This window comes from Camelina sativa, chromosome 9 (genome assembly GCF_030686135.1).
Source record: "Camelina sativa cultivar CO46 ecotype springtype chromosome 9, ASM3068613v1".
NCBI classification, from domain to species: Eukaryota; Viridiplantae; Streptophyta; class Magnoliopsida; order Brassicales; family Brassicaceae; genus Camelina; species Camelina sativa.
Window position 1 is genome coordinate 38,619,135 of NC_141888.1, and position 26,057 is coordinate 38,645,191.

Sequence of the window (26,057 nt, forward strand, 5' to 3'; positions counted from 1 at the left end):
CTTTCGAAGTTTCTGTAGTGACTTTGTAAACTCATGATGATATCAATGAATGAATTTGTTTAGGTGAAAAAAAAAAAATATATGTTAAAAAAGATTTTAAAAGGATTGTTTTTTTTTTGGTTCCGTTTTAAAAGGATTGTTGAGAAAATAAAAATATCTCTAAAAAGAAGAAAAAAAATTAATATGTAAAAGAATATTGTAGATTTTCGCCAAACAAAACTAGAAAGGATATTGATTAAATGAATATCCATGGACCACGAAACAAGAATCGATCATACGACATATGGTCCATCGTGAATTCTTTATATATATATAATAGGTGATTCAGGCTTTTCACCACCCGATTAATCTTTTCGAGTGAGTGTAAATCGTTCGAGTAGTCCACTCTATGGCTTTTCTAAAAGACATAGAGTATGACATTATTTCGACTGGCCAAATAGAATGATTTAATGTTGTGTTTAAAAGGAATTAATCCTTAATTGTGACCCAGAGGACAACTCCTCCTCAAATAAAAACTACTAAAACCACCACCAAAATTTCTAATAACCTTATGGGGTCAATTCTTTAGAAATTAAGAGAGAATGGTTTGATACTAAAATTTCTGCGTCCGCTTCTATATGTCTTTAGGCATTAAACAATTTTAAAAAACAAGAATAAAAGACACAACTCGAATACGAAATCAATTTAAAATATATGAATTGTCATAAAAGCAACATACGTTATACCTTACCAATAATCAATATACATTGGATCATGAAATGAGGATTTTATAAGATTTTTTTTTTTTTTTAATTCACCTGTTATTCAATTTGTAATTTTTATGTCTTCTCAAATCCCATGTTATTGAACTTGAAATTTTTTATGTAAAATCATTCAAAATAAAAAATCATATATCAAATCCACTGTTATTGAAAACATAAGAATTTATTTTTTAAAAATATTGAACTGATTTTGGAGATTTTAAAATCACTGGTAGAAGTGTGATTTGGGAGGATTTCAATAAAATGAAATAAAACATCCACTAGAAAAAAAACTAGGAAGCAAGGAAGAAGGCAGATAGACAATGAAGCAATGTGTATCTTCCTCTAATTTATCTTAGGCATCACCGTTCAATAATATTCGTCTCTTTTTGTCGAAAACAGAGATTTCATATCGTAGCCGACAATGAAGCAGCAAAGGCCTTATCCTTGAATCTTTTGCATCACCATTGGCATTCATTGAAGTCGGACTCTTTTTGCTTTGGATGGTGCCGGAAACATATTTTTTCTCGAGGCTGGTTAACTTTTTGCCATCGCTCAACGAGTCATATCCAAATCAAGGAATTTTTATTCCTTAGGTTTTATGTAAACAAAAATGTTATAGTTACTGTTAGCCGGCTATGGAGGCAGAAGCTTAGGAAATGAGAGAAGTTATAAAGTACGCATTGGACCAAGACGTGGAGGAGCTCCAAATCTTCTCGGATTGCCACAACCTTGTTAAACTATTTAATTCTTCATAAATTCACAAGGTGATATTCGACATTTTCGCTCTTTCTTAGGCATGTTAGTTTTGCTTTTATCCCTCGTTTAACCAAATGTAAGGCTGATTCGATTGCTAAGAATGCCTTTGAGGCTGTTGTAATTGCTACTATTTCTTAATTTCTGTGACAAAAAGAAATGGTAATAAATAATGTGAAATACAAAGATTGCCTTACAATTTTCTAAAGTTAATTGCGTTAAAACAACTAGGAATTTTCTGTGTAAGTTTGTGTATTAATTGTATTTGCCAAGGAGAGCAAGTTACTGTAGTTGTTCATATCTTCGTCATTAAGGTTCATGCTTGTGTTCATGATTGGCATTGAGGTTCTCTGACACTGAGAGACCTTGTTTGTTCTGGCATGAAGATTGGTTGTGTACGTAAAACAAAAACATCTCTTTCTCTCGTCGTTTTGTTTTGTTATGGTGTGTCACATGTGAGTTGTGTTAATTATGTTCCACCAATGAGGTTGTTTTAACGGTTTAACCTTTGCGAAACAAAGACGCTATGAAAATATTCACAACTTTTCATGAAGTTTGATCTTAAAATCTCCTCAAATCACCAATCATTTCTATAAAAAAAAACAAAAAAAAAAACCAAATTAACCCATATATAATATATATAAAAAAAATACTCAATGTAGATCTACAAAACGAAATTCCACCAAAATCTTGTAAAATCCTTCTTCCAAGAGTAACTCCAAGTGAATCATTTAAATGGTATTGATTGGAAAATTGGAAAGAAATTTTCACATAACACATGATGGTAAATAAGTTTTAACCCGAATACAGTTTATACAAATTCACAGAAAACTCCTTTTTGCTTTAACACCTACATCTCTAAGATCTTCATTTCCAGAATCATGATAATCACTATTTGCTGGAATGGTTTTCAAATCAAAACGAATGGTTTTTATTGTTTCTAGGTGAATTAGTTGGATCAAAGCTAGACATAGAAGATGATATACTTTTGAATTATATGTTAAAACGTGAATTTTTTTTTAATTATATGTTAATACGTTTATACGTTAAAGGATAAAGAAAAACATGTTACAATTTAGAAATTGTCTTCTCAATTTCAAATAATAGTAGGGATTCTCATGCTTCAATGTTTTTAGCATAACTAAGTTTAAATTATGGGTTAATATACATTAATAGTTTAACACATGTTAAATTTTTATTTGTTTTCAAACGATGAGGTGCAATTCTTGTAAAGCTCCCTTCATGTATTATATATATAGGATCCTTGTTTCCTTGGAGAACACAATCTATAGAAACTAAGAGAAAATGAATATGACACTAAAATTTCTGCTTCTGATTCTATTTGTTTTGAGTCATCATGCTGAATCTGGCTCTATCGTGAAGTTTCTTCCCGGTTTTGAAGGCCCTCTTCCTTTCGAACTCGAAACAGGGTTTGTTAAATTTTCTCTTGTGTAACAATTAGTTTTGAGTATGGTGTTAGTAATTACTCATTCATTTGAATGAAGGTACATTGGTATGGGTGAGAAAGAGGAAGATCAACTGTTTTACTATTTCATCAAGTCAGAGAATAATCCAGAAGAAGACCCTCTTCTTCTATGGTTAGAGGGAGCACCTGGAAGTTCTTCTCTGTCTGGCCTTCTTATGGAGATTGGTAAATCTATAATTTTTTCATATTGCTCTAAGGATTATATTCAAAGATTTACTTAAACTGGGGAAACAATATAGGCCCTTTGACTATGAAAACCGAGCGTTACAATGGAAGTGTGCCCTCTTTGGTATCAACTACATATTCGTGGACAAAGGTAGCTGGAAGTATATATGTTCATATGTTGATCACGTACAGACCCAATAATCTATTCTTAATGATTTTTTAAAATTTGGGATCATTTTTTTTAGATGGCGAGCATAATATTCTTGGATCAGCCTGTTGGATCTGGATTCTCATATTCATCAAAAACTCCACTTGATAACTCTACTGACACAATTGAAGTTAACAAAATCCATGAGTTTCTTCAAAAGGTTATTAATATTATACGATAACTCTACTGACACAAATGAAGTTTCATTGGTCTATCTATAGATACCGATGAGGTGATTGGTTTAGCGCATCAGTTAAAACGTTTTTTAAGTGGTGTTTCTTTTAAATATATAATTACAGTGGCTAAGCAAGCATCCACAATATTTGTCGAATCCATTTTACGCTACTGGAAATTCTTATGCCGGTATGATTATTCCTGCCCTCGTTGAGAAAATCCAAAAAGGTATGTTTTTGCTCACTTTTACCAATCAAATGTTTTCTCTCTCACATGTTTTAACAATATAGATACTGTGATGCAGAAAATTATATATGTTGCAAGCCCCCTATAAACCTACAGGTAAAATAATATTTATAATAATTTGCTTCCTATATTATGTATAAATACAATTCTCTAACACTTTCAATTTTCTTACCAAAAACAGGGTTATGTGCTCGGAAACCCGGTAACAGATTATGCAACTGAACGAAACTATCGTGTTCAATTTGCTCATGGAATGTCACTAATCTCTGATGAACTCTACGAGGTAGGAACTATATGTCATGCTTAGTTCGCTATTTTGTGATTACAGAGTTTAGTCTTTTTTTTTATATCTTGATTTTCTTACGAACAATGTTGGAAACATTATCTTTTACAGTCACTAAAGAGAGAATGTAACGGAAATTATTTCAATGTGGATCCACCACGTAGCAAAAAATGTTTGAAACTTGTTGAAGAATTCAATAAGGTACGCACTCTTATATTTGGTCGATATTTTATTTTTCTCCTGGCAATAAATATCATCACTAATTCAGGTTTTTTTTGGTATTTACAGTGTACTGACGACCTAAATGCATATGATATATTGCTACCAAAATGCGATGAGCAATTAGATCCAGAAAATATGGAACCTGATTGCTTTGTAAGTAATCTAATAGTAATTATTTACAGTATGAGAGGAGATTTGCTTCAATAATTATTAAAAAAAAAACACAAGTCATTTTTTATGATATATCATATCAACATTTACAGTATTATAAGTATTATCTCGAAGAACGTTGGGCCAACACAGAGAGCGTTCGCGAAGCTCTTCATATCAAAAAGGTATTAGCAAGCGTAATTGAAGATCATTACTCAGTTTTCATATTCTAGAAAAAATTTACAAAGTCTAAATTTGGGACAATCTATGAATACAGGGGACCACAGAAGAATGGTTGCGATTAAATCATGTGATACCATACGAGAACGACATTAGGAGCAGTGTACCATACCATAAGAAAAACAGCATTATTGGCTATCGGTCTCTTATCTTCAGGTAATAAAATTTCCTTAAATCATTTTATATTTATGTTTAAATTTAATTTTCTGATTCCTAAATCCAAGCTGATGACAAATGACATTTTGGTTTAGCTTCTATATATAGAACCAAAGCTCGTATAAATTAATAGTAACACGATTGTTATGGTGAGCAGTGGTGATCATGATATGGTGTCGCCTACCATTGCAACTCAAGCCTGGATAAAATCTCTCAATTATTCCATCACTCGTGACTGGCAGCCTTGGACGATAAACTATGAGATCGCTGGGTATATATTGTTTTACGTTTCTCTTGTTCATTCATTTTTCTCGTTGTATCACAAACTTATTGAACTCACGTAAAATTATTATTTTGACAGATACACAAGGACTTACTCCAATAAGATGACATTTGCTACTGTCAAGGCAAGTTTACTATTTTCGACTCAACATTTTTATTTCCATTTATTACATTAAAAAGTGTTTTCTAATGGATTTGAACGTTTTGACTATAGGGATGTGGACACACGTCTGAGTATTTACCAGAAGAGACCTCTATCCTGTTCAAAAGGTGGCTCAGTGGCCAACTTGTGTAATAGAGCATCATCATCAATGGTCATCTTGCTTAAGTAGTAAGATGTATTATGAATAAACATGTATTACATGAAATATCTTTAGACAATATAATATTATCTACTACGTGAGTAATTGCGCTATGCGCGATTGTTTGCTTTTATTCAGTTTAATAATAATGTGGCAGCTGACTCATCAGTTGTTGATGATATTTGAAACCTGCGGGTGTTGAAATGAGTTGTAATCTTTCATGAGAGAGTTGAGCTAAGCTCATTTTTTATATGAGTTCTTATTTATCATTTCAGATGCAGATAATCTATATTGCGAATTAAATGAGTTAGTGATATATGATGTTTTTAGTGTTTTTTGTCTTTCATTTAGTAATCATTTCCACTCGCACGACATCCGTTATTGTTCCTCCCTGACTTTAGTGTGCGAGTGACACATCTCTAGCCAGCTCCTTAAGAAACCTCACCATGTCCCTGTATTTTATATTCTCCCCAAAAACATTCCCACATCTCCACTAGTGCCATAGCAAACAGGGTAACCCACTCAGTGTTCTTCATTTCCCTCTTACATCCCATATTCTAGCCACAAAAGTTACGGCAACGTCCCTGGCTTGTCCAATCCATTATGCGTGGTGTTGGTGATTTGCCCAAATTCTAGCCACAAAAGCAACATCCCTATCCAATCATTTATTCAGGGTGGTCCATTATGTATGTAATGATAGATAAAAAAAATACAAACAACTGTAAAACAAATTATTTAATATCGATGTGATTGTTATTAAAGAAAAAATATATCTGTGATTGTGATGGTTGCTGCACCAACCACGTGACTCTCGAAATGGCTTCTCCCCTCAAAAACAAAATTTGAAGAGACTAGTGAAAATAGCAAATCGCTATCTAACTTTCTTCCCTTTTTTTTTTTTTTTGGTATGCAAAACTTCTTCCTTATAACTAACTATAAATAATCCTTTATTTCCGTTAAACGACTCCTCCTTATTTAGAAAGTAGATAACCATGAGTTTGACACTAAAGTTTCTGCTTCTACTTTTCTTGAGTCATCATGTTGATTCTGGCACTATAGTCAAGTTCCTTCCTGGATTCGAAGGCCCTCTCCCTTTCGAACTCGAAACTGGGTATATAAATCTTCCAAATTATTTGAAGATATCTATTTTTTTTTTCAAAAAAACACAAGCTTTTTCTTTAGTTTACCCCAAAAATACGCAAAAATATTCAAAATAACCCAAAAAATCAAGTATTTAAACACCAACTTATTACATTTATAAATATTACAAGTATATTACTTAGTCTATACTTATATTCAGATATGTTCGGATACTTGTTTGGGTTCAGATTTTCGGGTCTTGAAATTTAAGGCCCATTCGGATATCTTAGAAAATCGGGTTTAGAGGGTCGGTTCCTCAAGTTCAGTTATTTTGACCAGGCCTATACTTACCAATGCGATTATATGTTGTTAGTTTAAAGTTAGTAATTAGCTATTACTATGAATGAAGGTACATTGGTATTGGAGAGGAAGAGGATATGCAAGTTTTCTACTACTTTATCAAATCTGAGAAGAACCCAAAAGAAGACCCTCTTCTTCTATGGTTAGATGGAGGACCTGGATGTTCTTCTCTGGGTGGCCTTCTTTTTGAGAACGGTAAATATATGATAATTCTTCTTTCGCTAAGCATTATTTTCAATGAGTTACGTTGTTTAAAGTAGGGAAAATAAACTTTTAGGACCTTTGGCTTTGAAGTCTGAGGTTTACAATGGAATTACCCCTTCTTTGGTTTCTACTACATATTCATGGACAAAGGTAGCTGAAGTACGTTACGTTCATACTGAATCACAAGCCCCAAAAGTCTATTCTTGATTTTTTGAAAATTCTGGATCACTTTCTCAGATGGCGAACATAATATACTTGGATCAACCTGTTGGAGCTGGCTTCTCCTACTCAAGAACTCCAATAGGAAAAACTAGCGACACAATTGAAGTTAAGAGGATTCATGACTTTCTCCAAAAGGTAATAAGACAAACTTAACTCTCTTTAAAGCACTTGCATTTGTTCCTTAAAGTTCTTGTGTATGTTGTAATTCTCGTGGTATAAAGTAGATGTAGGCTTAACCACACTAGTAAGCTGAACTCTTTAAACCCCCTGCATGAGAAAACTTAGGTTCTTATTGATGTTTTACTTAAGTTAGCTCAAATAAACACAACCATTTAGAGTGTACATGTATATTTTTTCTTGCAGTGGCTAAGCAAGCACCCACAGTTTATCTCCAACTCTTTTTATGTCACCGGAGATTCTTATTCCGGTATGATTGTTCCCGCCCTCGTTCAAGAAATCTCAGAAGGTGTTTTTTTATATATAAAAAAAAAAATTGATCCCATACACTGTTCTTTGAATATCGTTTAACTGGTATGCTCTCACATTTTAACAGTATAGACACTATGCTGCAGGAAATTATATATGTTGCAAACCTCCTATAAATCTACAGGTCGTAGATATTTAGTATACTTAATTGTTCGAAATTTGAAGGCTACAAATTCGTAGTTATATCTTTTCTTTAAACCAAAAACAGGGTTACGTGCTCGGAAACCCGATAACATATGCTGAACATGAAAAAAACTATCGTATTCCATTTGCTTATGGAATGTCATTAATCTCTGATGAACTCTACGAGGTATGAAAATCTATTCAAAGCCTAATTTGATGGATTGAATTGAATCGTTTTATTAATTTCACTAATGATATAACAATGTTAAAATTACAGTCGATGAAGAGAACCTGCAAAGGAAATTATGAAAACGTGGATCCACGTGACACAAAATGTTTAAAACTTGTTGAAGAATACCATAAGGTATACATACACACTTTGAAATGTGGTCAATCTCTTCGTTTTTTTTTTCCCTTGGTAACAAATATCATCACTGACTCACTTTTTTTTTTTACTTTTGTTTATCTACAGTGCACTGACAAAATAAACACACAACATATATTATTACCAGATTGCGATAAGAAAGGGAAAGGAATAACACCACCTGATTGCTATGTAAGTAGTAGAGATCTGGTTTTATTTGTTTCTACTAGTTCTTCTTTAAAAGAGGTCCCTTCAAATTTGGGGTCCCAATCCCGTACTACATTTGCTAGACCTTTATCAGTTAATACTTAAACCCGTTAATTAAAAGGAAACTATGGTTAAATTAACATTAACACTTTTGGAGACAAATTTACGCAGCATGTATGATGAAACCTTTTGACAGATTTTGTAGTTAAGTTTTAATCACAGTATACGGGCTCAGCTCTACAATGTGTTAGTTATAAACAAAAAACTAAGAAACTAATAAAAAGGGATGAATCCATGTGTAAAATTATTTGTGGGCAAGTGGACAAATTCTTATTTTGATAAATAGTTTGACAAAATTGTTGCTTTTGCAGTATTATTTGTATTTTCTCATTGAATGTTGGGCCAACGACGAGAGAGTTCGCGAAGCGCTTCATGTTTCCAAGGTATTATGCTAAGTAGGGATGTTGTCGTGGGTTTAAAAACCCAGCCCAGCCCAAATCCGAAAAAAACTAAAACCCATTCTAGTGGGTAAACCCGAATGGGTTTTTAGTTTTGTGGGTAAACCCGTGGGTATCCGAATTATTTATCTTATGTGATGTATTTTGCATTTTATATTATATATAATTTTATCTTTAACTTTTTGATACCAAATGTGATTTATATTATGTATTTTGTGTATTTTACTATATCTGTAACAATTTTCAAAAATTTATAATTTTATATAATTTAAATAAAGAATAGCAAATATATTAAAGAGTTTTGTTTTAAATAGATAAAACAAAATTTATTATTATATATTAGATAAAACTAAAATTTTGTTCATAATTTGCTTATTTCATATTAAATTTAAATAAATATTAAAAAATGAGAATTTGCGTTTTTAGTAGAAAAACGACATTTTGCAGTTAAATATGACTTTTCAGTTTTGGCGGAAAAACATAATTTTACGGTTTTGGTGGGAAAACGAGATTTTGCAGTTTTGGCGGGAAAACAAGATTTTACGATTTTGGCGAGAAAACGAGATTTTGCGGTTTTGGCGGAAAAACGAGATTTTACGGTTTTGGCGGGAAAACGAGATTTTGCAGTTTTGGCGAGAAAACGAGATTTTGCGGTTTTGGCGGGAAAATGAGATTTTGCGGTTTTGGCGAGAAAACGAGATTTTACGGTTTTGGCGGGAAAACGAGATTTTGCGGTTTTGGAGGTAAAACGAGATTTTGCGAGTTTGGCGGGAAAACGTGATTTTGCGGTTTGACGGGAAAATATAATTTTGCTGTTTTGGCGGGAAAACATAATTTTGCGGTTTTGGCAGAAAAACGAGTTTCGTGTTTTGTGTTTTTGGTAGGAAAATTTGATTTTGCGGGTTTAGTGTAGGTGATTAGACTTGAAAAAAAAAGTATAGGTGATTAGAAAGAAAAAAAATCCAATGGGTACCCATAACTGATAGGGTAAACCCGTGTAAGACTTTATAGTTTTGGGTATCTGCCCATTTTTAGCCCATTTAATTTCTTAGAGAAAAAACAGGTCCCAAAAACCAGTTTTAAGCATGGGTTTCGGGTACCCACTGGGTTTTTACCCACTTTTAACATCCCTAATGCTAAGTTTGGTTTAGGATCACTAACGAGATGTGATGATATAAAGAAAGATATAAAAATCTAAATAATTGACTTATCTATAATAACAGGGGACTAAAGGACAATGGGACCGGTGTAACTGGACAATTCCATACGACAATGACATTATAAGCAGTGTGCCATATCATGCCAATAATAGCTTCAGAGGATACCGATCTCTAATTTATAGGTTTGAGTTAACAATACTTATCAAGAACTAATCTTGTTACCTATACATTTACAAGTAGGGGTAGCCAAAATTTTCATACCAAATGGAGCACGAACCAAACCGAATTAAATCAGTTAAAAAATATTTGCAGCCATGGATTTAATCTATGTTGCATGGAAACTCTTTTTAATGTCTGTTTTCCGTTTTCAAAATAAAACGAAAACTCGTGGAAACACGAAAACAAGTCATGAAAACATGATTCCTAAAAATCTTTGTTTGGAAACATGATGGAAATCCCGTTTCTATTTCGGAAACACCACGGAAACTTTTTTTTTAGCTTAGAAACTTAGTAAATAAAATAATTTATAATATATTTTCATAATACATATAAATTATTAGCGTTTTAATTCAACTATTTAACAACTTGTTTCAAATATTCTTTTTGATATAGGTTTTAATGTTTGGTGTCTTATTATGTATATAAATTATATATCTAGATATATATACATACGTTCCCAAAATGTTTCTATTTCTTAATTTTAGAAAAAAAACTGTTTCCCGTTTCTGAAACGTTTCGCTTATGCGTATCCGTTTCTGTTTCATGCAATCTAGAATTTAATTATCTTAATACCCCAAAAAAAAACACCAAAATGTATCATTGTAGTGTAACCGAATTAAACACAGTTAAAAAAAAATTACTAATATTTTGCATTTTTAAGTTGTATATACATATATATTAATAAAATAGACACAGTCTTCTCATATGCCATTATATTACATCATATTTATTAGTATCATTATATATTCATTTGTAAGTTGTAACAAAACCGAATTTGCATCAAACAAACCACATTACAAATGATTTTATTTGGTTATAGATTTTATAAAACCCAAGGTTGATTAAACCAAAGTGAAAACAAAAGCCTAAACTAGATTGTTTAGAAGATTAAGGAGTTCTTTTTTTTTTGCGGTTTATGGTAAACAGTGGTGATCATGACATTACGATGCCTTTCCAAGCAACTCAGGCATGGATAAAATCTCTAAATTACTCCATCGTTGATGATTGGAGGCCTTGGATGATAAACCATCAAATCGCTGGGTAAATATATATGATGCCATCAAATATATTGTTGATTTTTTCATTTTCACGACATCACAAGCTTATTATAATATATTGTTGATTTTTTTATTTTTTTTTATTACAGATACACCAGAACTTATTCCAATAAGATGACATTTGCTACTGTTAAAGCAAGTCTTCTTGTTTCGATTTAACATATTTATTTTTCATAGCATTACAATTTAAAAGTGCACTTTTAATTGTTTGACATTTTTGATTATAGGGAGGTGGACACACGGCAGAGTATCTACCAAACGAGACCTCTATCATGTTCCAAAGGTGGATCACTGGCCAGCCTTTGTAATTTGAGGCTCATTGCCGTAACGTATGAAGAATAAAAAATATGTACCATGAAATCTTTGTAGTGGAGGCTGATCATGGCCGTTGTCTCTTTGTGTTACTGGTTGTCACGGCTTGACACTACAACTGTTAAGGATTCTCCATTTTGTGATCGATCATACTTTGGGTTAAACTCTAGTCCTATTATAGTTTCATGGGTTTCCAACAGAAATCAAATAAAAATTAGTGGATTGGCCTATATTGTTGTAGTTGGTGCAAAAACTAGAGACACACGTTGGTATGTTTAGACGACTCTTTTTCAAAAACAAAAATGTATTGAGAAATGAGAACTGATTTATACTTTGCTAGATCTTAAGCATAGATTGATGATTAAATAAGGGATACTTGGATAGCAAACACTAGTAATTTGGGATTGTTCGGCCCAATTGTCAATAGAAGCATAAAAGTTACGAAATGTAATAGTATTTTGGGTCTGGTCCGGCCCATGTTTTAACAGACGTAAGTAAATCGAAAAAAAAATAGAATTATATCAGAGCCAGGTTTCGATCCTTGGACCCGTGGGTTATGGGCCCACCACGCTTCCGCTGCGCCACTCTGATATTTTTGTTAAATGTATTTATATTATCAATTTAAACTAAACTGGTTTACATTACATCTAAGTTATCTTCTCAACCGCAAAACACAAGAAGCAAGTGTAACATTTCATTTTCTTATTTCAACAAGTGTTGAGAACTCTGTTTGTATAAATTTATCGTTTGCAAAGCAAAAACTAAGACTTAGATTTTTAAAATTTGACAATTGATATTTAATAACAACTTAAATTAACAAAATACTTATTAATAGAGTCGAAGAAATATAATTAGAAAGAAAAACTAAAATTGCAATGTGTTTTAATTTCTAAATCCAAATATTCATAGACTGAATAGTAAAACGAAACGTTTAATTTATCCTAATTTGGTTACAAGAAGATAGAGAAAAAACGATATTCAAATATAAAATTACAACAAGTGTTCATAATTTTACAACATGTAACATATTTTATAATGTCAATGCTTTGACTATTTTGAAGATTTCTCTCCTAAAGTGTACTCATAATAACATTCCTCATCATTAGCATCCAAATATTCCTCTTCTTCTTCTTCTTCGCCATCTTTTTCATTTGTTCCAAGCGGGCAAGAAAGGTTTGGGATGGTTCTTGCCTCACCAACTATCTTCATAATCTCCTCTACTCTTTGTGGAGAAAAGTTGATAAGATTAACATTCCTCTGGTAATAGATTGCTTGTGCTGACTCCTTCAGTTCCCTTGGCAAATTCTTTAGGAACCATGCATGACTCTTGATCTCTTTAAGCGTACTTCTCTGTGACAGTTATACAATCCAACAAAAATTTTAAGAAGAATAGGTTGAAATTATGAAACTTATATAGTTTAATATATATTATATACTTACATGTAATGGATTGGCAACAAATATACGAGCCAACAAGTTTCTGCAGTCTTCAGATATGTGAACATATCCTGGAATCTTGTACTTTACAGCCATTATTTTCTGTAAAATCAAACCCCAAAAATGTTGTATATACGATTAGTATACGAATTATAGTACTTTCGTTGATTTTTAAAATAGAAGATTTTATACCTGAACAGTTTTTCGAATATTGCGAGGGTCTTTACGGTCTTCGAAAGGGTAAGCTCCTACCAACATAACATAGAGTGCCACTCCACAAGACCACATATCAACTGACTGTAAAACAGATTGAAGTATGTTTCTTTTTTTAAGTTTAGTTCACAGATCGTCAGATCATATAGTCGGTTGATTTGAAATGGACAAGTGTCTTAGCAAAGTAATTTGATGAATATAAAATGTAACACCTCGAAGTTCATGCATGTTATTTCCGAAAACAAATATTAAGTTGACTAATGATGTTGATGACGTTAATTATTTGAAAGTGGCCATTAAATTTTTGAATAACTATTAGATAAAAGTCGATACAACGTATACTATTACTATAGAAGATTGGTAACACATGTCATGAGTGAGATATTATGAAGCAAAAGTTTTTTTGTCGTGTACTACTCTTTTTCCATGAAATTATGGTTTTATAAACTATTGAAAGTGGAACCGCCACCTAAAAAAAACTATTGAAAGTGGAATTCAAACTTGTAAATATCTTCATTATTGAAGGCAACAAAAAAAAACAAAAATATCTTCATTACTACTGTAACTTATCCTGTATGAAAAATCATAATAGTATAATTATTTACCTTTCCGTCGTATTCTGATCGACAAAAAACCTCCGGTGCTATATATGCCGGAGTTCCCACCGTTGATTTTGGGTTGGAATGAAGAACTGAAGACTGTACAAATTTTTAGGAATTATTATACATTCAGAAATTTAGATTTTAATATACAAACTATAACTAACATAAACAGAAATCAAAATTACTCATTAAAAAAAAACCTTAGAGTAGCCAAAATCACAAATTTTCAAACGTGGTGCTGGGCTTCCATCAAGCAATGTATTTTCTAATTTCAGATCTCTATGGCATATTTGCTGCAAAATTCATTTGTTTCATTAGTAAAACATATAACACAAAACTATTCTATATATATACAATTTGGTGTATATCCAAATAATTTTACCATTGTATGTAAGTAATGCACTCCGCAAATGAGTTGTTGAAAAAAATATCTAGCCTGCATGTAGAATTAGTCAATTAAATTAAACGTTTAACAAAAACAATATTTGGCGATTTTTCTTATATGTGGTGATCATTAACAAGTAACATGCATGTTTTTTTTCTTCTTTTTTGATAATCGGTAAAATGTATGTTATTGACAAGAATTTAATTTCTAAACCTCAGCTTCGCTAAATCGACCCGCGGTAGATATCCGTTCGAACAGTTCTCCTCCAGCTGCATACTCCATTACAATCCCAAGATGTGTAGGAGTTAGAACAACCTAAAATCATCAACACCAAACTTTTAAGTTTTTTTCTTTTCTCTTATCAACATCAAATTATGGATTGAATATGGAACATGTCGAATAAATCATGGGACTATATATATGTCCATATCTTTGCACAAAGTTAGAAACAACTTGTGGAGTTGTGGGAGTTTCCAAATTCAAAATCAAACACGACGTACGTTTGTTTCTTAACAAAGCAAATATTTACTTCGTTGACAGAAAAAGAAAAAAAAAACTTACCTCTTTAAACCGAACAATATTGGGATGATTAAGAGACCTATGATTAATTATTTCTCTTGCAACGTTCTCATCTATCTGTATCAAAGCATCAGTTTTGGTAATAATTAAGATGAGATTCTTAGTATGAAAAATAACAAAATACAAAAGAAAGAAGAGAGAAAAAAAAAATGAAATGGACCGTATAGCCTCGATCGATGAATTTGACAGCCACAAGCTCGTTGGTTTCCTTATTACGCATAAGCCGAGCCAATCCGAAATTACCAAATCCCAAATCCTTCACCATCTCATACTTCTCCATGGCTAGCTTTTTTTTTTTTTTTTTCTCTCGCTTATCTAAAATGGTACTTTAATATATTCTTTTATGTTGTTTAATGAATCCTCTCTTCCTAAATATTTGTAGAGAAAGATATATAGATATATAGATAGAGTGAGAGAGAAGAAAGTTATATATTAGTTTACACGTAGCAAATATGACGACTAGAGTAGACTAAAGTGTTGAAATAGCTTTTCACGATATCAATGGTCATTGTATTAAGTCTTTCTTTAGTACATTTTTGGTTTAGAGTCCAGGTTGATTGATAATTCTGTGACAGTTTTCGTTTATCTATAAAGTGACAGTGGTAATAAGTCTTTCTATGTATGTAAGTATAAATAGGATCTCAAACTGAAGTAGGTATTATTTGAGACAGCTACTCACGTTTAAGGTTTTAAGGGGTCTCTTCTTTAGATAGATTGTAAAAGAGGTTTTGAAGTTTCTCAAAGTTTATATATAATCTTGGGAAAGCTTGTTTTGAGACTAGATTTTGGTAACACTTCAATGGGTATCTTGATATTGTGTAATTCTAATTAGGTGATATTTGTATGTTTGCCTATTTGACGATTAGGCAACACTATTAAACTTCGGTACGTTTCCTGCGTCTTGCAAATTATTTGCACTTACAACAAGTGGTAGCATAGACTTTTTTCATGGTTGTCCAGATCAGAGAAAAAGGGTTTGGAAAAGTGAAATCATCCAATTATAAGTAACCTCATATTTTATTTTTTAGGTCAGCTATAATAGTGCCCCTTACTGTTGTTGATCAGCTATTTCAATCAAATTTTAACTTTTAAAAGCCTATGTCTATGGAGTTGCCTAAATGAAAAAAAAGAGCAATAATAATGGATGTACCCCCAACTTCTTCACACACTCCATCGTCCATTGAAAGACTACATTTCAACATGGAGGCAAGATTGTTGCGTGGGAATAGTAGCTCGAGCACCTAACCAAAATCACTGATCCAATTGAATCTCTTAAGACCTAACTCTTTTTCCAAGATCCGTCCATAGGGGGTGGTAAGCCATTTAACCTATATTATATATAGTACATGTGGGACATGTTCCATAGTAAGTGTAAGAGAGTTTCAGGCCTTTCATAAACGGTTTTATTCATCATTCAAAAAAAAAAAAAAAACTTCAGCTGCATTTTACAAGCATAAACAAGGTGAAGACTACTACCCGCTATATAGGCATAAGAGCCATCGTAAAAACTAGAAAACATCGCACAAATACCCTATAAAAGAAGATATAGATAATAAGTAAAACTAACATGTCACTCAAAGAGAAATTTACTTACACAAGAACTGAAAATTTTCATTGAGTTGGCTTTTGATTTTTTTTCCTTCTTCTCACATATGTGATTAACGCCTTGGAGTTGGATGTAGTAGACGTCGTATCAGAAGCTTCCACTACCACTATTTCTTTACCATGTGACACCTTTTGAGCCTCCTCCATTTTCTTGAAAAGAAAACAACATTAATCTCAATCAAATCCAACATCTTCAAGAAAAACAGCAATCTTTATTATACAAACCTTCTTATTTAGACGATGTGTAGACATCAGCTCATATAACTTCCGCATCATCATCTCTTCTTCCACCTGAAAAAAACACACACACACACATGTTGTCTAGTTCTCTTAATCACATCATCATCAAAGTCATTGTCTCCGAAGAGAACTTTCAAATGTAACACTAATAAGTTTCTTGAAACAAACCACAAGTTTTTGGAGTTCTTGAGTCATGGTTTTATGAGTTTCTGTGAGCAATCCAGTTTGCTTCTCCAAATGGCTGTTTTACATACTAACAACAGTGAATCCGTTATACGCACACAACACGAGCTAAGAAAAAGAAAACAAAGACGTACTTTAAAAGAGCCTCTGTATGTTCAGGATCCATGCTCAAACTTCTTCCTTGTAATCAACAATACATCAAAATTTCAAGTGAAGAGTATTTGACAAATGCATACAAAAGGCACAGTTTGAACAAGTATATTGTTATGTTATGTGTCACTGAAATCTCCAAAACATGATTAAGATAAAGGATGAGTCTTTTATCACTGATTCATATATACACACATCACTAGAGAAGAACTGATTCTTAAATTCTGAAGGGTATTATGATCACACAAATTCGAACATGTTTATGCCAATTCAAGTTAGCTGCGTAAGGGTGCAAACATAACGAGACAAACAAATGTACAAAATAAACAGAGCTTTAGAGAAGGGAGATATGAGTTAGACAATTCGTCGAGCAACTGGTGTGCCAGGTACCCTTTCACAATCAACCATACTTGAATCATAAACCTATCAGTTAGTTACATCTTAAACAGAGGAAAATATCGAAAAGCAAACAATTTTATATACCTTCAGGTCCTTCACTACCAGCTGCACTTGGCGATTCTCTTCTTCCCTCTCACGTTTCGTTTCGGTTCGTTTTTTTTTTTTATTCATACAAAATACATTAAAAATTGTATTCAATTTGACATTTTAATTGATTTGTGTAAAATTTACAAATTTTATGTTATTCAATCCTGAATTTTTAAAAATCGTCTGAACTGATTTTAAAATCTACTATTATTCAAAACATTTTGTATATTTGTATTTTACTAATTTTTAGAGATTTTAAAAAATTTAAAAAGATTTTTTTTAGAGAAGATTTACTTATATGTACTCCAAGTTAAAAATACATAATTTATGATGAGATTTGAAAGATTTTTACAATAAATTATATCAATTTCTTTAAAATCATAAAAATCATTTAAAATCTCATAAAAACTAAAATCACTTAGAATATTAGATTGAAAACACCTTCTAAGTGTATAAGTACAAAAACCCATTCGTTAGACTTAAAATATTTAAAATTTTCACAACTTTTTAAGAATGTTTAATAACTTTTGATGTTATGAATAAAAAAATAAAAAATCTTGAGATTTATGATGTTATAAATAAAAAATTCTGACTTTCTGATGTTATGCTTTCACTAACCCATCTTTATAGAAAACATACAAAAAGATTTGATTCGTTTTGTCCTTTGAATAAATGTTACCGAGAAGTTCTGATACTGCAGTGAACTGCGTAAAACGCTTTTTTCTTTCTTTTTTCTTTCCATTACCCACAAACACAAAGATGTTTTATCTTTACTGTAACCAAAACCTTGGGTTTATTGTTTTGGTAACAATGCACAATGGGCAACCAAAAAGAGGAGTTCATGTGTGAAGCACTAAGGAAAAAAGAAAAAGAAAAAGAGAATTAGATAATAAAGAGAAACAAACAAGCGTGGTGTTTGGGTTTTCGAGCCTTTGAGGTTGGTGGGTGTGTTGTTGTGAATCTCTAAGTTTTCTGTAAATTATATACTAGTACTATTAACTTTATAAGTATAAAACAATGTTATTTTTTTTTTTAAGTCACCCTTTTAAGCTTTCTTGAAAACAAGATTGAGCATAGATCACTTCTAAGATTCTTAGCTTTGTTTTCTCTTTTGTGTTGAGAGTCTTGTGTGCAACAATAACTTCATAAAGTGAAAATGAAGTTTATGAAACTTGGAACCAAACCTGATTCGTTTCAATCTAAAGGAGACAATGTTAGGTTTGTAGAAACAGTTTTTTTTTTAGCTTTCTGTCTCATGATTCTTAAACAATGTTTTTATTTAACTTGTATTGTTTTTTTTTTTTTTGCTCTTAGGTATGTCACAACTGAGTTAGAAACAGAGATCATCTTAATCGTTGGCAATGTCAAATTCTATCTCCATAAGGTATGATAAAAAAAAATAACTCTACCTTTTTAAAACATCAAAGAACAAGCAAAAGCAAGAGTTTTATGTTTTGTGCGTGTGTTTTCAGTTCCCATTGCTGTCCAAAAGCGGATTCTTGCAGAAACTCATAGCGACATCAAAAACTGAAGAGAAGGAGAAGAACCAAATTAATGAGATTGACATATCAGAGATTCCTGGTGGTTCTGTTGCTTTTGAGATTTGTGTCAAGTTCTGTTACGGCATCACTGTAACTTTAAACGCTTACAATGTGGTCACAGCTCGTTGCGCAGCTGAGTTCTTGGAGATGAATGAAACGTTTGAGAAAAGCAATCTCGTATACAAGATTGATGTTTTCTTGAACTCAACTATCTTCCGTAGTTGGAAAGATTCTATCATTGTTCTGCAGACCACAAAAGATCTCTCGTCCAATTACTTGGAAGAGCTCGTGAAGCGTTGTCTCGACTCTATTGCTTCAACAGCTTCGATTGACACCTCTAAAGTCAAGTGGTCTTACAGTTACAACAGGAAGAAGAAGCTTGAGAAAGTGGGAAAACCAGAAGATCAAGCCGTTCCAAAAGACTGGTGGGTCGAAGATTTATGCGATCTTCACATTGATTTATATAAACAAGCCATTGAAGCAATCAAGAACCGAGGGAAAGTACCAAATAACGTTATAGGAGAAGCGTTACACGCTTATGCAAGAAGAAGAATATCTGGTTTTAGCAAAGGCTCAGTGCAAAGCATTGATAGATCATTGACTGATACAATCATAGAACTTATCCCGGATGAGAAAGGAAGTCTTTCTTCTAGTTTCTTGACCAAGTTACATCGAGCATCGATGTTTCTTGGATGTGAAGAAACTGTGAAAGATAGATTAAAGAAAAGAATCAGCGAGCAGCTTGAAGAGGCAACAGTGCATGATATCTTAATGTATGATTTAGATATGGTGCAAAGCCTAGTGAAGGGGTTCATAAACAGAGATCCGAAAACTCAAATGAAAGTATCCGTGGCAAAGCTTATTGACGGATACTTAGCTGAGAAATCAAGAGATCCTAATCTCTCTCTACAGAACTTCCTCTCTCTCGCTGAGACACTCTCTAGCTTCCCAAGACAGTCTCATGACGGGTTATATCGCGCCATTGACATGTTTCTCAAGGTAATTAAGAAACAAGATTCAAATCTAGTGTTTTTCATAATGATTCTTGAGGTTTGATTTGAAAATGTTTTCAGGAACATTCGGGTATTAGCAAGAGCGAGAAGAAAAGAATATGCGGGTTAATGGATTGTAGGAAACTATCACCGGAAGCGTGTGAACATGCGGTGCAGAACGAACGTTTGCCAATGCGGGTGATTGTGCAAGTTCTCTTCTTTGAACAGATTAGAGCCAATGGTTCATCAACAGGATACAGCACTCCTGAGCTTACCACCACGACTCTTAACACTGAGGATGAGGAATGGGACCATGATAAAGAGTTTTAATTTAATGCATTATTGTATCTTTTTCTCATTTGTTTCTTCAGAACTACGTCAAACTTTTTGAGTTTCCTTTTGTTATCTGAATTGGAAACATTTTGGTCCTTGACCTCTCTGCAAATGGGTCAGGTAGTAATGGGCTTTGTGTCTGGCTTGAAGCTCTTCCATCTCAATTTTTTATGAGACTAATCGAAAAGAAAAAAAAAAATCTCATTTATTTGTAATCCAAGAAATACTGCAAAGTTTAAACCGAAACCGAATCAAAAATTATCTAATCAACAAAACTGAATAAACAAATTTTTATAAAATCTTAGATTTACGTATTTGTAATCATATTCTATAATAATAATCAAAGCATATCTCTAATTATTAATTATTATTTTAAATTTCTGTTTGTACTAAACCAAACCGAAATCCAAATCAGTAAATCAGATTATTTATTCTAGTTGTTTGGATTCTCATTTGTACACTTGAAAAACGTTTTTAAATAATCAGAAGTATTAATTTATAGCATAATAGACTTAATAGTAGGATATAAGTAATTATTATATTAATGGTTAAATTTATGAAATGGTCAGACCAAAAAAAATCAGTGATTCTTCTACTTTTTATTTTGTACTAAATTAATCACAACTAGTAATAATATAAAGAATACAAAAAATCAGAATAACAAAATCATAAACAAATTCCCACACGAACAAGAGATTCTCTTATAAAAATATTACATTATAAAAAAAAAATCTACTACATCTTTTCAGCTTACCAAAAGTTAAAGACATCTTAATCTGATAAAAAAGAAAGATAATTAATATTCCTTTCCTTAAATATAAATTAATTTTGTCATTTTCGAGTTATAAAAATTAAAATTCTCTAGGGTCAACAAAAATAGATTCACCAGGTGGAGATTTAGTCCAATCACCAATAGAACCATCACTGTAATCTTCTCCAAGCCGTTTGATACACCACAAATCCTCGGCGCACGATAGTACTTTCCAATGTGGTATCCCTCGTCGGAGCGGTTCTCCTCCGGCTACTTCCGCCGCCACGACACCGCATCCTCCTTCTTTGGCCAGATTATGCGCGTGATTACACAGCACCTTCACCATTTTCTCCGCGCGTGGTCCTTCTCCGCCGATTCCGTACATAAAATGCAGCCCAAACGGTTGGAAAACCGCGGGAATCGACGGGATTTTCAAAAACGGCAGCGTTTTATCAACTACTCGCGTCGTTTTAGCTAACACGCGCCTCAACTTTGACGCGCCGCGAACTTCTAACCGAAACGATTCGTTACAGTTCCACACACTTAAAACGGCCCATGAATCGGGTGGATACTCCAAGAATTTAGCTGAACCGGGCCATGAGCCTAACCCGGATCCGTAACAACTGCCACGTGGAACAGCAACGAATGTTCCTAACGAGAGTTTGTTATTTAGAACCGAGTCAATGTCTCTCGGAAAAAACTCGGTTGTACTAAACCGGATTCGGTATAGCAACTCAGCATCAGTTGGATCAAGCTTAATTATAGTAACTCGACGAGAAATGTTAACCCTGTGCGCGTAAACCGGGTTAACCAAAATGGACGGTGTACGGAACTCGGAGTAACCACATTTACCGGTGAAAAGGTTAACGGAAGCGTGGTTGTCGTTTTCAGTTGCAAAATAAGAATACTCAGCGCCGTTTTGACTAAACCAATCTTCCATAGTCTTCACGAGCTTAAACCCTATCCCTTGCCTCCTGAAATAATTAAAAACGTGATTAGTCTAAGCACTAAGCCACTAATTACTCGTGATTAGTGTAACGTTTTTAATTACGTGAGATTGTGAAAACGTACCGGTGCGTAGGAGAAACGCGGAGGCCCAAAATGTAAGCAAGTTTAGTGTAAAGAGGTTTGGTAATAACGACATCGTTTTGAGACTTGTTATCAAGTCTTTTGGTGCTGCTACCACATGTAACGGTTTTGATACATCCTCGTATCATTCCAACTAACTCTTTCTTCTCATCCGTACCAATCTCAGCCACCTGTTATAAATTACAATTTCCAAATTTTAGTTAAACGTTCTTTTTAGTATTAATTGTATAAGAATTTTTGTTGAGTAAAGAATTGAGAATTAACTAATTTGTACTAGTGTATTAAAAATGAGTTTGTAACTTTTAGGAGTTTTGGAGTAAAGAAACTTACCAGCATGAGGTAAGAAGGTGAATGTCGAACACGGCAAATTGGGTCACCTAAGAGATCAGTGAAGAGAGAAAGTTTTCCCGTTGGGCCAACTTCGCACCGCTGCTCAACTTCTTCGACGGTAGCTAAGTCTTTACTAGGGTCGTATTCTCTAACCTCCACAACCACCGTCATATTTCTCTGTTTTTTTTTTTTGTTATCTCTAATAAATAAGAAACAGAGGATAGAGAGAGAGAGTGAAAGAGATGAGAGAACTGAGAACAAAGTGTGAAGTGGTAGCTTAGGGTTTTATATAGAGATGAAAGAAGTGAGACTGATGCAATAAAAAGTCAGCAGAATTTTCCGTGGACATGGGATTTTTTATATTTTTATAAAGTGTATATGGAATTTTAATATTTGAGATATATGAACTTAGGATTTTGGAGAAGAAGAAGAAGATAATTTTAATGAGTTTTAAAAGTTTCTGAAAATGACTTTTGGTATTATTTTCGTCTGCTTTTATTATATGATTATGAACCGTAATAATTTGTAATAAATTCACTGGTTTTAGGCCGTTGAGAAATCTATAGAATACTAGTACTAGTTATATTTATCATTGGATAGAGTTAATAGGACCCAATATTAATTCCCTATCAATTATGCTCATTTCCCAATATTCATTTTTTTTTTTGGAATATACTGTATTTTATTTATTAGGTGAAGAAATTTCAGTAAACAAATGAACGTGTCTAGAATAAAATGATTCTGTGAGATCATGCACAGAGAAAAAAAAAAGAATTTGGAATGATCAGATTAGTATATCAAAAAAATATATTCTAATAATGGAGGGTTGAGTTAATTATTCACTTATTCCTTTCCTTCGTTTAATTAATTGATTATTTTTAAACAACTGTTTGATTAACATATCAGAGAAGAACTCAATATGGAATTAGAATAAAATTTTAGTAAAAATAATTAGAAAAGAGTGCTTTGTCGATGTTATGATGATGTGAGAATATTAATGGGGTGATTAAGACACGAGCATTTGATATCGAACTTGCTCGGAAAAGAGACGTGGAAAGTGTTTAGTGAGAAGTGGAAATGGCGGCTTATGGACTTCTCTCTCTCTCTCTCTCTCTTTTCATTTTCTCTTTGTTAATTTGATTTGTTCATAATTATTCGTTTTATTCATCTTGTTCATGAACGTATGTATGATTGTTACTATTACCTCTAACTCTAATCATTTGCTCTGAATCCCACTTATTCACTTACTCATCATTGATATTAACACGGCATCATAAACGAGCAGTTATGTTAAGAAAATAATTGTATCATTATCCAAAAGTTAACTTTTTGTGATCAGAAAATAACTATATAAGTCATTATTATTTTTAATTGAAAATGGTAATATGATTCAAGTTTTTTAAAGAATTGAGTGAGTGAATTCTATTGGACGATTTCGTTTATCTTAAAAAAAATTAGTCGAATGGTAAAAACTCGACTAATCTTTTACCTTTTTATTTTTTGTGCAAAGACTAATCTTTTACCTATATATAAAAAGACATGACCATTTCTGTAAGTAATCTATTTAAATTTTCGTTTGTATTATCATGTTTGTGAAACGGACAAGAAAGGTTGCACAAAATAAATACATAAAAAGAAACGGACAAAAAACGTGAAAAAAAAACTTCATGACTCATAAATTAATACTAGTAGAGAATATGTATCGCGACAACATTTTAGTTGGCAATATAAAACAATTGATATGTTCGACTCATTAAACTAGTTGAAAAAATTCTTCTTTTATAAAGGCAAAAGTTAAGTCAGGCTACCTCCAATCACATAATTAATCATTTTTCTAACTCTTGGGTAATATTCACCTCTTGAGAAATCGGATCATAATATTCACCTCTTGAGAAATCGGATCAGAACGATGGAATTTGTAATCGAGAATTATTATTAGCAAAAACAAAATCGAATAATGAATAATATCGTAGGAAAGTGCGTTTTGGGCATGACCCCCACTTGTTTCCATAACAATATTAAGCGTTTTTAATCAAACTCCTTCTAAAAGTTCAATTAAATTAGCAAGTGGTGTGTCACTAAAACACCTAATTATTCCGTCAAATTTCAAAATAAGTATGTCGCCATAATTAGTCAATTGATGTATATCATATGTAGATGCTTATGGACATAAACCATTTGGAATTGATTATATCTTATCTGTCTATTCATGGGATCAAAGCATTATTTTTTTCTCCCAAAGGATTTGTCTAAATCGTAGATATGGTGTTGATGAGGTATCTACTTCTTCTTCTTTTCTTTTTTTTTAATAATAATAAGATACCATTTTACGTATATCCTAATATCCATCTCATAACATTTCTGATCGGTATTCCCATATCATATAGAAATTTACAACAAAATCCGAATATCAACCATCTTCATTTTTAACATGAAGATGTATCAAACATCTTCTTTTTTTTGGACAAAAGAAAATGTATTTATCAAACACACAAAAATGTCTAACCAAGAAGCAGGGGTTGAGAGGTATATATACAAAAGAAAAATAAATTGGAAACTCGAAATCCAAAAAGTTTCTATCTGAAATCTTCTTCTCTCCCTCAAGTGATCCAAAAATCCACCCGGAACCTTAGTTTTGTCTTTTTAACTTCCACGAAATGAACGTATGTGCGGCAGCGGCTCCATGTTCATAGTAACCGTATAGTTGCACGTTTTGTCAATAACCGTGTTCATTATTGCATTCGAGATGTATGTATGTATTTCTTTTTAACCAAGAAAATTTGGAAACTACAATATTTTCTTCCTTTCGAAATAATTATCGTTATAAGTGTACATCACATATTTATTTTATGTATGGTAATATGAATGCTATATAATTTTATATATATCTTATCAAGAGTATATAATTTCCTTTAGAAATTACAACGATCCCAATCATCTATTGTAAATGCTGTTAATGACAAAAGCGCATACGTCATTTGAATTCACAATAAACAAACGAGAGACGACGATGTGCACTCAGGCAAATATAGGGATCCGTAGTTTAGACATCTCGCTTCCCATCTTACCTTATTTTGTTCCCCACCTTTGCATTTGTGCATGTATCAACAAGTTACAAGATTTCAAAAATATATTTTGCTGGTTTGGTTTTGGCTTTTTAGATATATAAAGTAAACTAAAATGTTGTTTCGATCTTCAAATAAAGTTTTGTAATTAAGCTTAGACTGATCTAAGTTGTTACCTAAAATGTTGTTTCAATCTTCAAATAAAGTTTTGTAATTAAGTTTAGACTGAACTAAGTCGGTTTAACGACATAATACACTTTCGTTTCATATGTAGATGTCGTGGTAGGCTTTCTTAATATAAAATCAATGAGATTAACATATACTGCGATGAGGATACATAATATATATTTAAACTAAACTAAAATTTTGTTTCGATCCTCAAACTAAGTTTCTTAATTCAGTTTAGACTGAAC

General features: G+C 32.4%; 6 protein-coding genes across 12 annotated transcripts; 3 read left to right on the top strand and 3 right to left on the bottom strand.

Moving 5' to 3' along the window:
• The first annotated feature begins 1,642 nt into the window (after window positions 1-1,642).
• Window positions 1,643-5,679, top strand: LOC104713742 (serine carboxypeptidase-like 9). The gene is made up of 14 exons (XM_010430936.2): window positions 1,643-2,926; window positions 3,002-3,147; window positions 3,222-3,298; window positions 3,393-3,515; window positions 3,655-3,757; window positions 3,834-3,871; window positions 3,957-4,058; window positions 4,170-4,259; window positions 4,347-4,433; window positions 4,544-4,615; window positions 4,708-4,826; window positions 4,984-5,097; window positions 5,188-5,233; window positions 5,323-5,679. Exons 1-14 carry the CDS (start codon window positions 2,802-2,804, stop codon window positions 5,401-5,403), a joined length of 1,323 nt encoding a protein of 440 aa, XP_010429238.1. The 5' UTR covers window positions 1,643-2,801; the 3' UTR covers window positions 5,404-5,679.
• Window positions 5,680-6,254: 575 nt separating this feature from the next.
• Window positions 6,255-11,893, top strand: LOC104713743 (serine carboxypeptidase-like 10). 5 transcript variants are annotated; one of them, XM_010430937.2, is made up of 14 exons: window positions 6,255-6,521; window positions 6,900-7,045; window positions 7,128-7,204; window positions 7,292-7,411; window positions 7,640-7,742; window positions 7,849-7,886; window positions 7,971-8,072; window positions 8,163-8,249; window positions 8,358-8,441; window positions 8,828-8,899; window positions 10,138-10,256; window positions 11,221-11,334; window positions 11,441-11,486; window positions 11,579-11,893. In XM_010430937.2, exons 1-14 carry the CDS (start codon window positions 6,403-6,405, stop codon window positions 11,657-11,659), a joined length of 1,308 nt encoding a protein of 435 aa, XP_010429239.1. In that variant the 5' UTR covers window positions 6,255-6,402; the 3' UTR covers window positions 11,660-11,893. The 5 variants fall into 5 exon arrangements, 4 of the variants coding, with proteins under 4 accessions (XP_010429239.1, XP_087320548.1, XP_087320549.1 ...); XM_087464422.1 differs by having other exon boundaries at window positions 7,640-7,703; XM_019229553.2 differs by having other exon boundaries at window positions 6,338-6,521; window positions 7,128-7,213.
• A 685-nt stretch (window positions 11,894-12,578) lies between these two features.
• LOC104713744 (serine/threonine-protein kinase SRK2J) lies at window positions 12,579-15,438 on the bottom strand. Its single transcript, XM_010430941.3, has 9 exons — window positions 15,040-15,438; window positions 14,862-14,936; window positions 14,514-14,615; window positions 14,298-14,351; window positions 14,116-14,208; window positions 13,919-14,011; window positions 13,293-13,397; window positions 13,104-13,202; window positions 12,579-13,013 (listed from the first exon to the last, which is right to left on the bottom strand). The coding sequence occupies exons 1-9, from the start codon at window positions 15,157-15,159 to the stop codon at window positions 12,714-12,716; spliced, it is 1,041 nt and encodes a 346-aa protein (XP_010429243.1). The 5' UTR covers window positions 15,160-15,438; the 3' UTR covers window positions 12,579-12,713.
• A 416-nt stretch (window positions 15,439-15,854) lies between these two features.
• LOC104713745 (uncharacterized) lies at window positions 15,855-17,733 on the bottom strand. 3 transcript variants are annotated; one of them, XM_087464424.1, is made up of 6 exons: window positions 17,541-17,733; window positions 17,042-17,087; window positions 16,893-16,965; window positions 16,710-16,775; window positions 16,474-16,634; window positions 15,855-16,207 (listed from the first exon to the last, which is right to left on the bottom strand). In XM_087464424.1, exons 2-5 carry the CDS (start codon window positions 17,071-17,073, stop codon window positions 16,491-16,493), a joined length of 315 nt encoding a protein of 104 aa, XP_087320550.1. In that variant the 5' UTR covers window positions 17,074-17,087; window positions 17,541-17,733; the 3' UTR covers window positions 15,855-16,207; window positions 16,474-16,490. The 3 variants fall into 3 exon arrangements, with proteins under 3 accessions (XP_087320550.1, XP_010429244.1, XP_010429245.1); XM_010430942.3 differs by lacking the exon at window positions 15,855-16,207 and having other exon boundaries at window positions 16,260-16,634; XM_010430943.3 differs by lacking the exon at window positions 15,855-16,207 and having other exon boundaries at window positions 16,260-16,634; window positions 17,042-17,083; window positions 17,541-17,616.
• A 728-nt stretch (window positions 17,734-18,461) lies between these two features.
• On the top strand, window positions 18,462-20,521 carry LOC104713746 (phototropic-responsive NPH3 family protein NPY4). The gene is made up of 4 exons (XM_010430946.3): window positions 18,462-18,761; window positions 18,858-18,927; window positions 19,016-20,083; window positions 20,158-20,521. The coding sequence occupies exons 1-4, from the start codon at window positions 18,700-18,702 to the stop codon at window positions 20,404-20,406; spliced, it is 1,449 nt and encodes a 482-aa protein (XP_010429248.1). The 5' UTR covers window positions 18,462-18,699; the 3' UTR covers window positions 20,407-20,521.
• Window positions 20,522-21,086: 565 nt separating this feature from the next.
• Window positions 21,087-22,850, bottom strand: LOC104713748 (putative N-acetyltransferase HLS1-like). Its single transcript, XM_010430947.2, has 3 exons — window positions 22,580-22,850; window positions 22,232-22,419; window positions 21,087-22,134 (listed from the first exon to the last, which is right to left on the bottom strand). The coding sequence occupies exons 1-3, from the start codon at window positions 22,748-22,750 to the stop codon at window positions 21,261-21,263; spliced, it is 1,233 nt and encodes a 410-aa protein (XP_010429249.1). The 5' UTR covers window positions 22,751-22,850; the 3' UTR covers window positions 21,087-21,260.
• Between the last annotated feature and the right edge of the window lie 3,207 nt (window positions 22,851-26,057).

Bases quoted from the DNA above. Each gene is read 5' to 3' on its own strand.
- LOC104713742 (XM_010430936.2), top strand. From the start codon at position 2,802: ATGAATATGACACTAAAATTTCTGCTTCTGATTCTATTTGTTTTGAGT. The intron at 2,927-3,001 runs GTTTGTTAAATT...ATTTGAATGAAG, and splicing joins CCTTTCGAACTCGAAACAGG to GTACATTGGTATGGGTGAGA. The intron at 3,299-3,392 runs GTAGCTGGAAGT...CATTTTTTTTAG, and splicing joins CTACATATTCGTGGACAAAG to ATGGCGAGCATAATATTCTT.
- LOC104713743 (XM_019229553.2), top strand. From the start codon at position 6,403: ATGAGTTTGACACTAAAGTTTCTGCTTCTACTTTTCTTGAGTCATCAT. The intron at 11,335-11,440 runs GTAAATATATAT...TTTTTATTACAG, and splicing joins ATAAACCATCAAATCGCTGG to ATACACCAGAACTTATTCCA. The intron at 11,487-11,578 runs GCAAGTCTTCTT...TTTTGATTATAG, and splicing joins TGACATTTGCTACTGTTAAA to GGAGGTGGACACACGGCAGA.
- LOC104713744 (XM_010430941.3), bottom strand. From the start codon at position 15,159: ATGGAGAAGTATGAGATGGTGAAGGATTTGGGATTTGGTAATTTCGGA. The intron at 14,012-14,115 runs GTTTTTTTTTAA...AAATTTGTACAG, and splicing joins GTGATTTTGGCTACTCTAAG to TCTTCAGTTCTTCATTCCAA. The intron at 13,014-13,103 runs GTAAGTATATAA...TAACTGTCACAG, and splicing joins TTGTTGCCAATCCATTACAT to AGAAGTACGCTTAAAGAGAT.
- LOC104713745 (XM_087464424.1), bottom strand. From the start codon at position 17,073: ATGGATCCTGAACATACAGAGGCTCTTTTAAA. The intron at 16,966-17,041 runs GTACGTCTTTGT...TATGTAAAACAG, and splicing joins CATACAGAGGCTCTTTTAAA to CCATTTGGAGAAGCAAACTG. The intron at 16,776-16,892 runs GTTTGTTTCAAG...TGTTTTTTTCAG, and splicing joins AAGAACTCCAAAAACTTGTG to GTGGAAGAAGAGATGATGAT.
- LOC104713746 (XM_010430946.3), top strand. From the start codon at position 18,700: ATGAAGTTTATGAAACTTGGAACCAAACCTGATTCGTTTCAATCTAAA. The intron at 18,762-18,857 runs GTTTGTAGAAAC...TTTTGCTCTTAG, and splicing joins TCTAAAGGAGACAATGTTAG to GTATGTCACAACTGAGTTAG. The intron at 18,928-19,015 runs GTATGATAAAAA...GTGTGTTTTCAG, and splicing joins TCAAATTCTATCTCCATAAG to TTCCCATTGCTGTCCAAAAG.
- LOC104713748 (XM_010430947.2), bottom strand. From the start codon at position 22,750: ATGACGGTGGTTGTGGAGGTTAGAGAATACGACCCTAGTAAAGACTTA. The intron at 22,420-22,579 runs GTAAGTTTCTTT...AATTTATAACAG, and splicing joins CACCTTCTTACCTCATGCTG to GTGGCTGAGATTGGTACGGA. The intron at 22,135-22,231 runs GTACGTTTTCAC...TAATTATTTCAG, and splicing joins CGCGTTTCTCCTACGCACCG to GAGGCAAGGGATAGGGTTTA.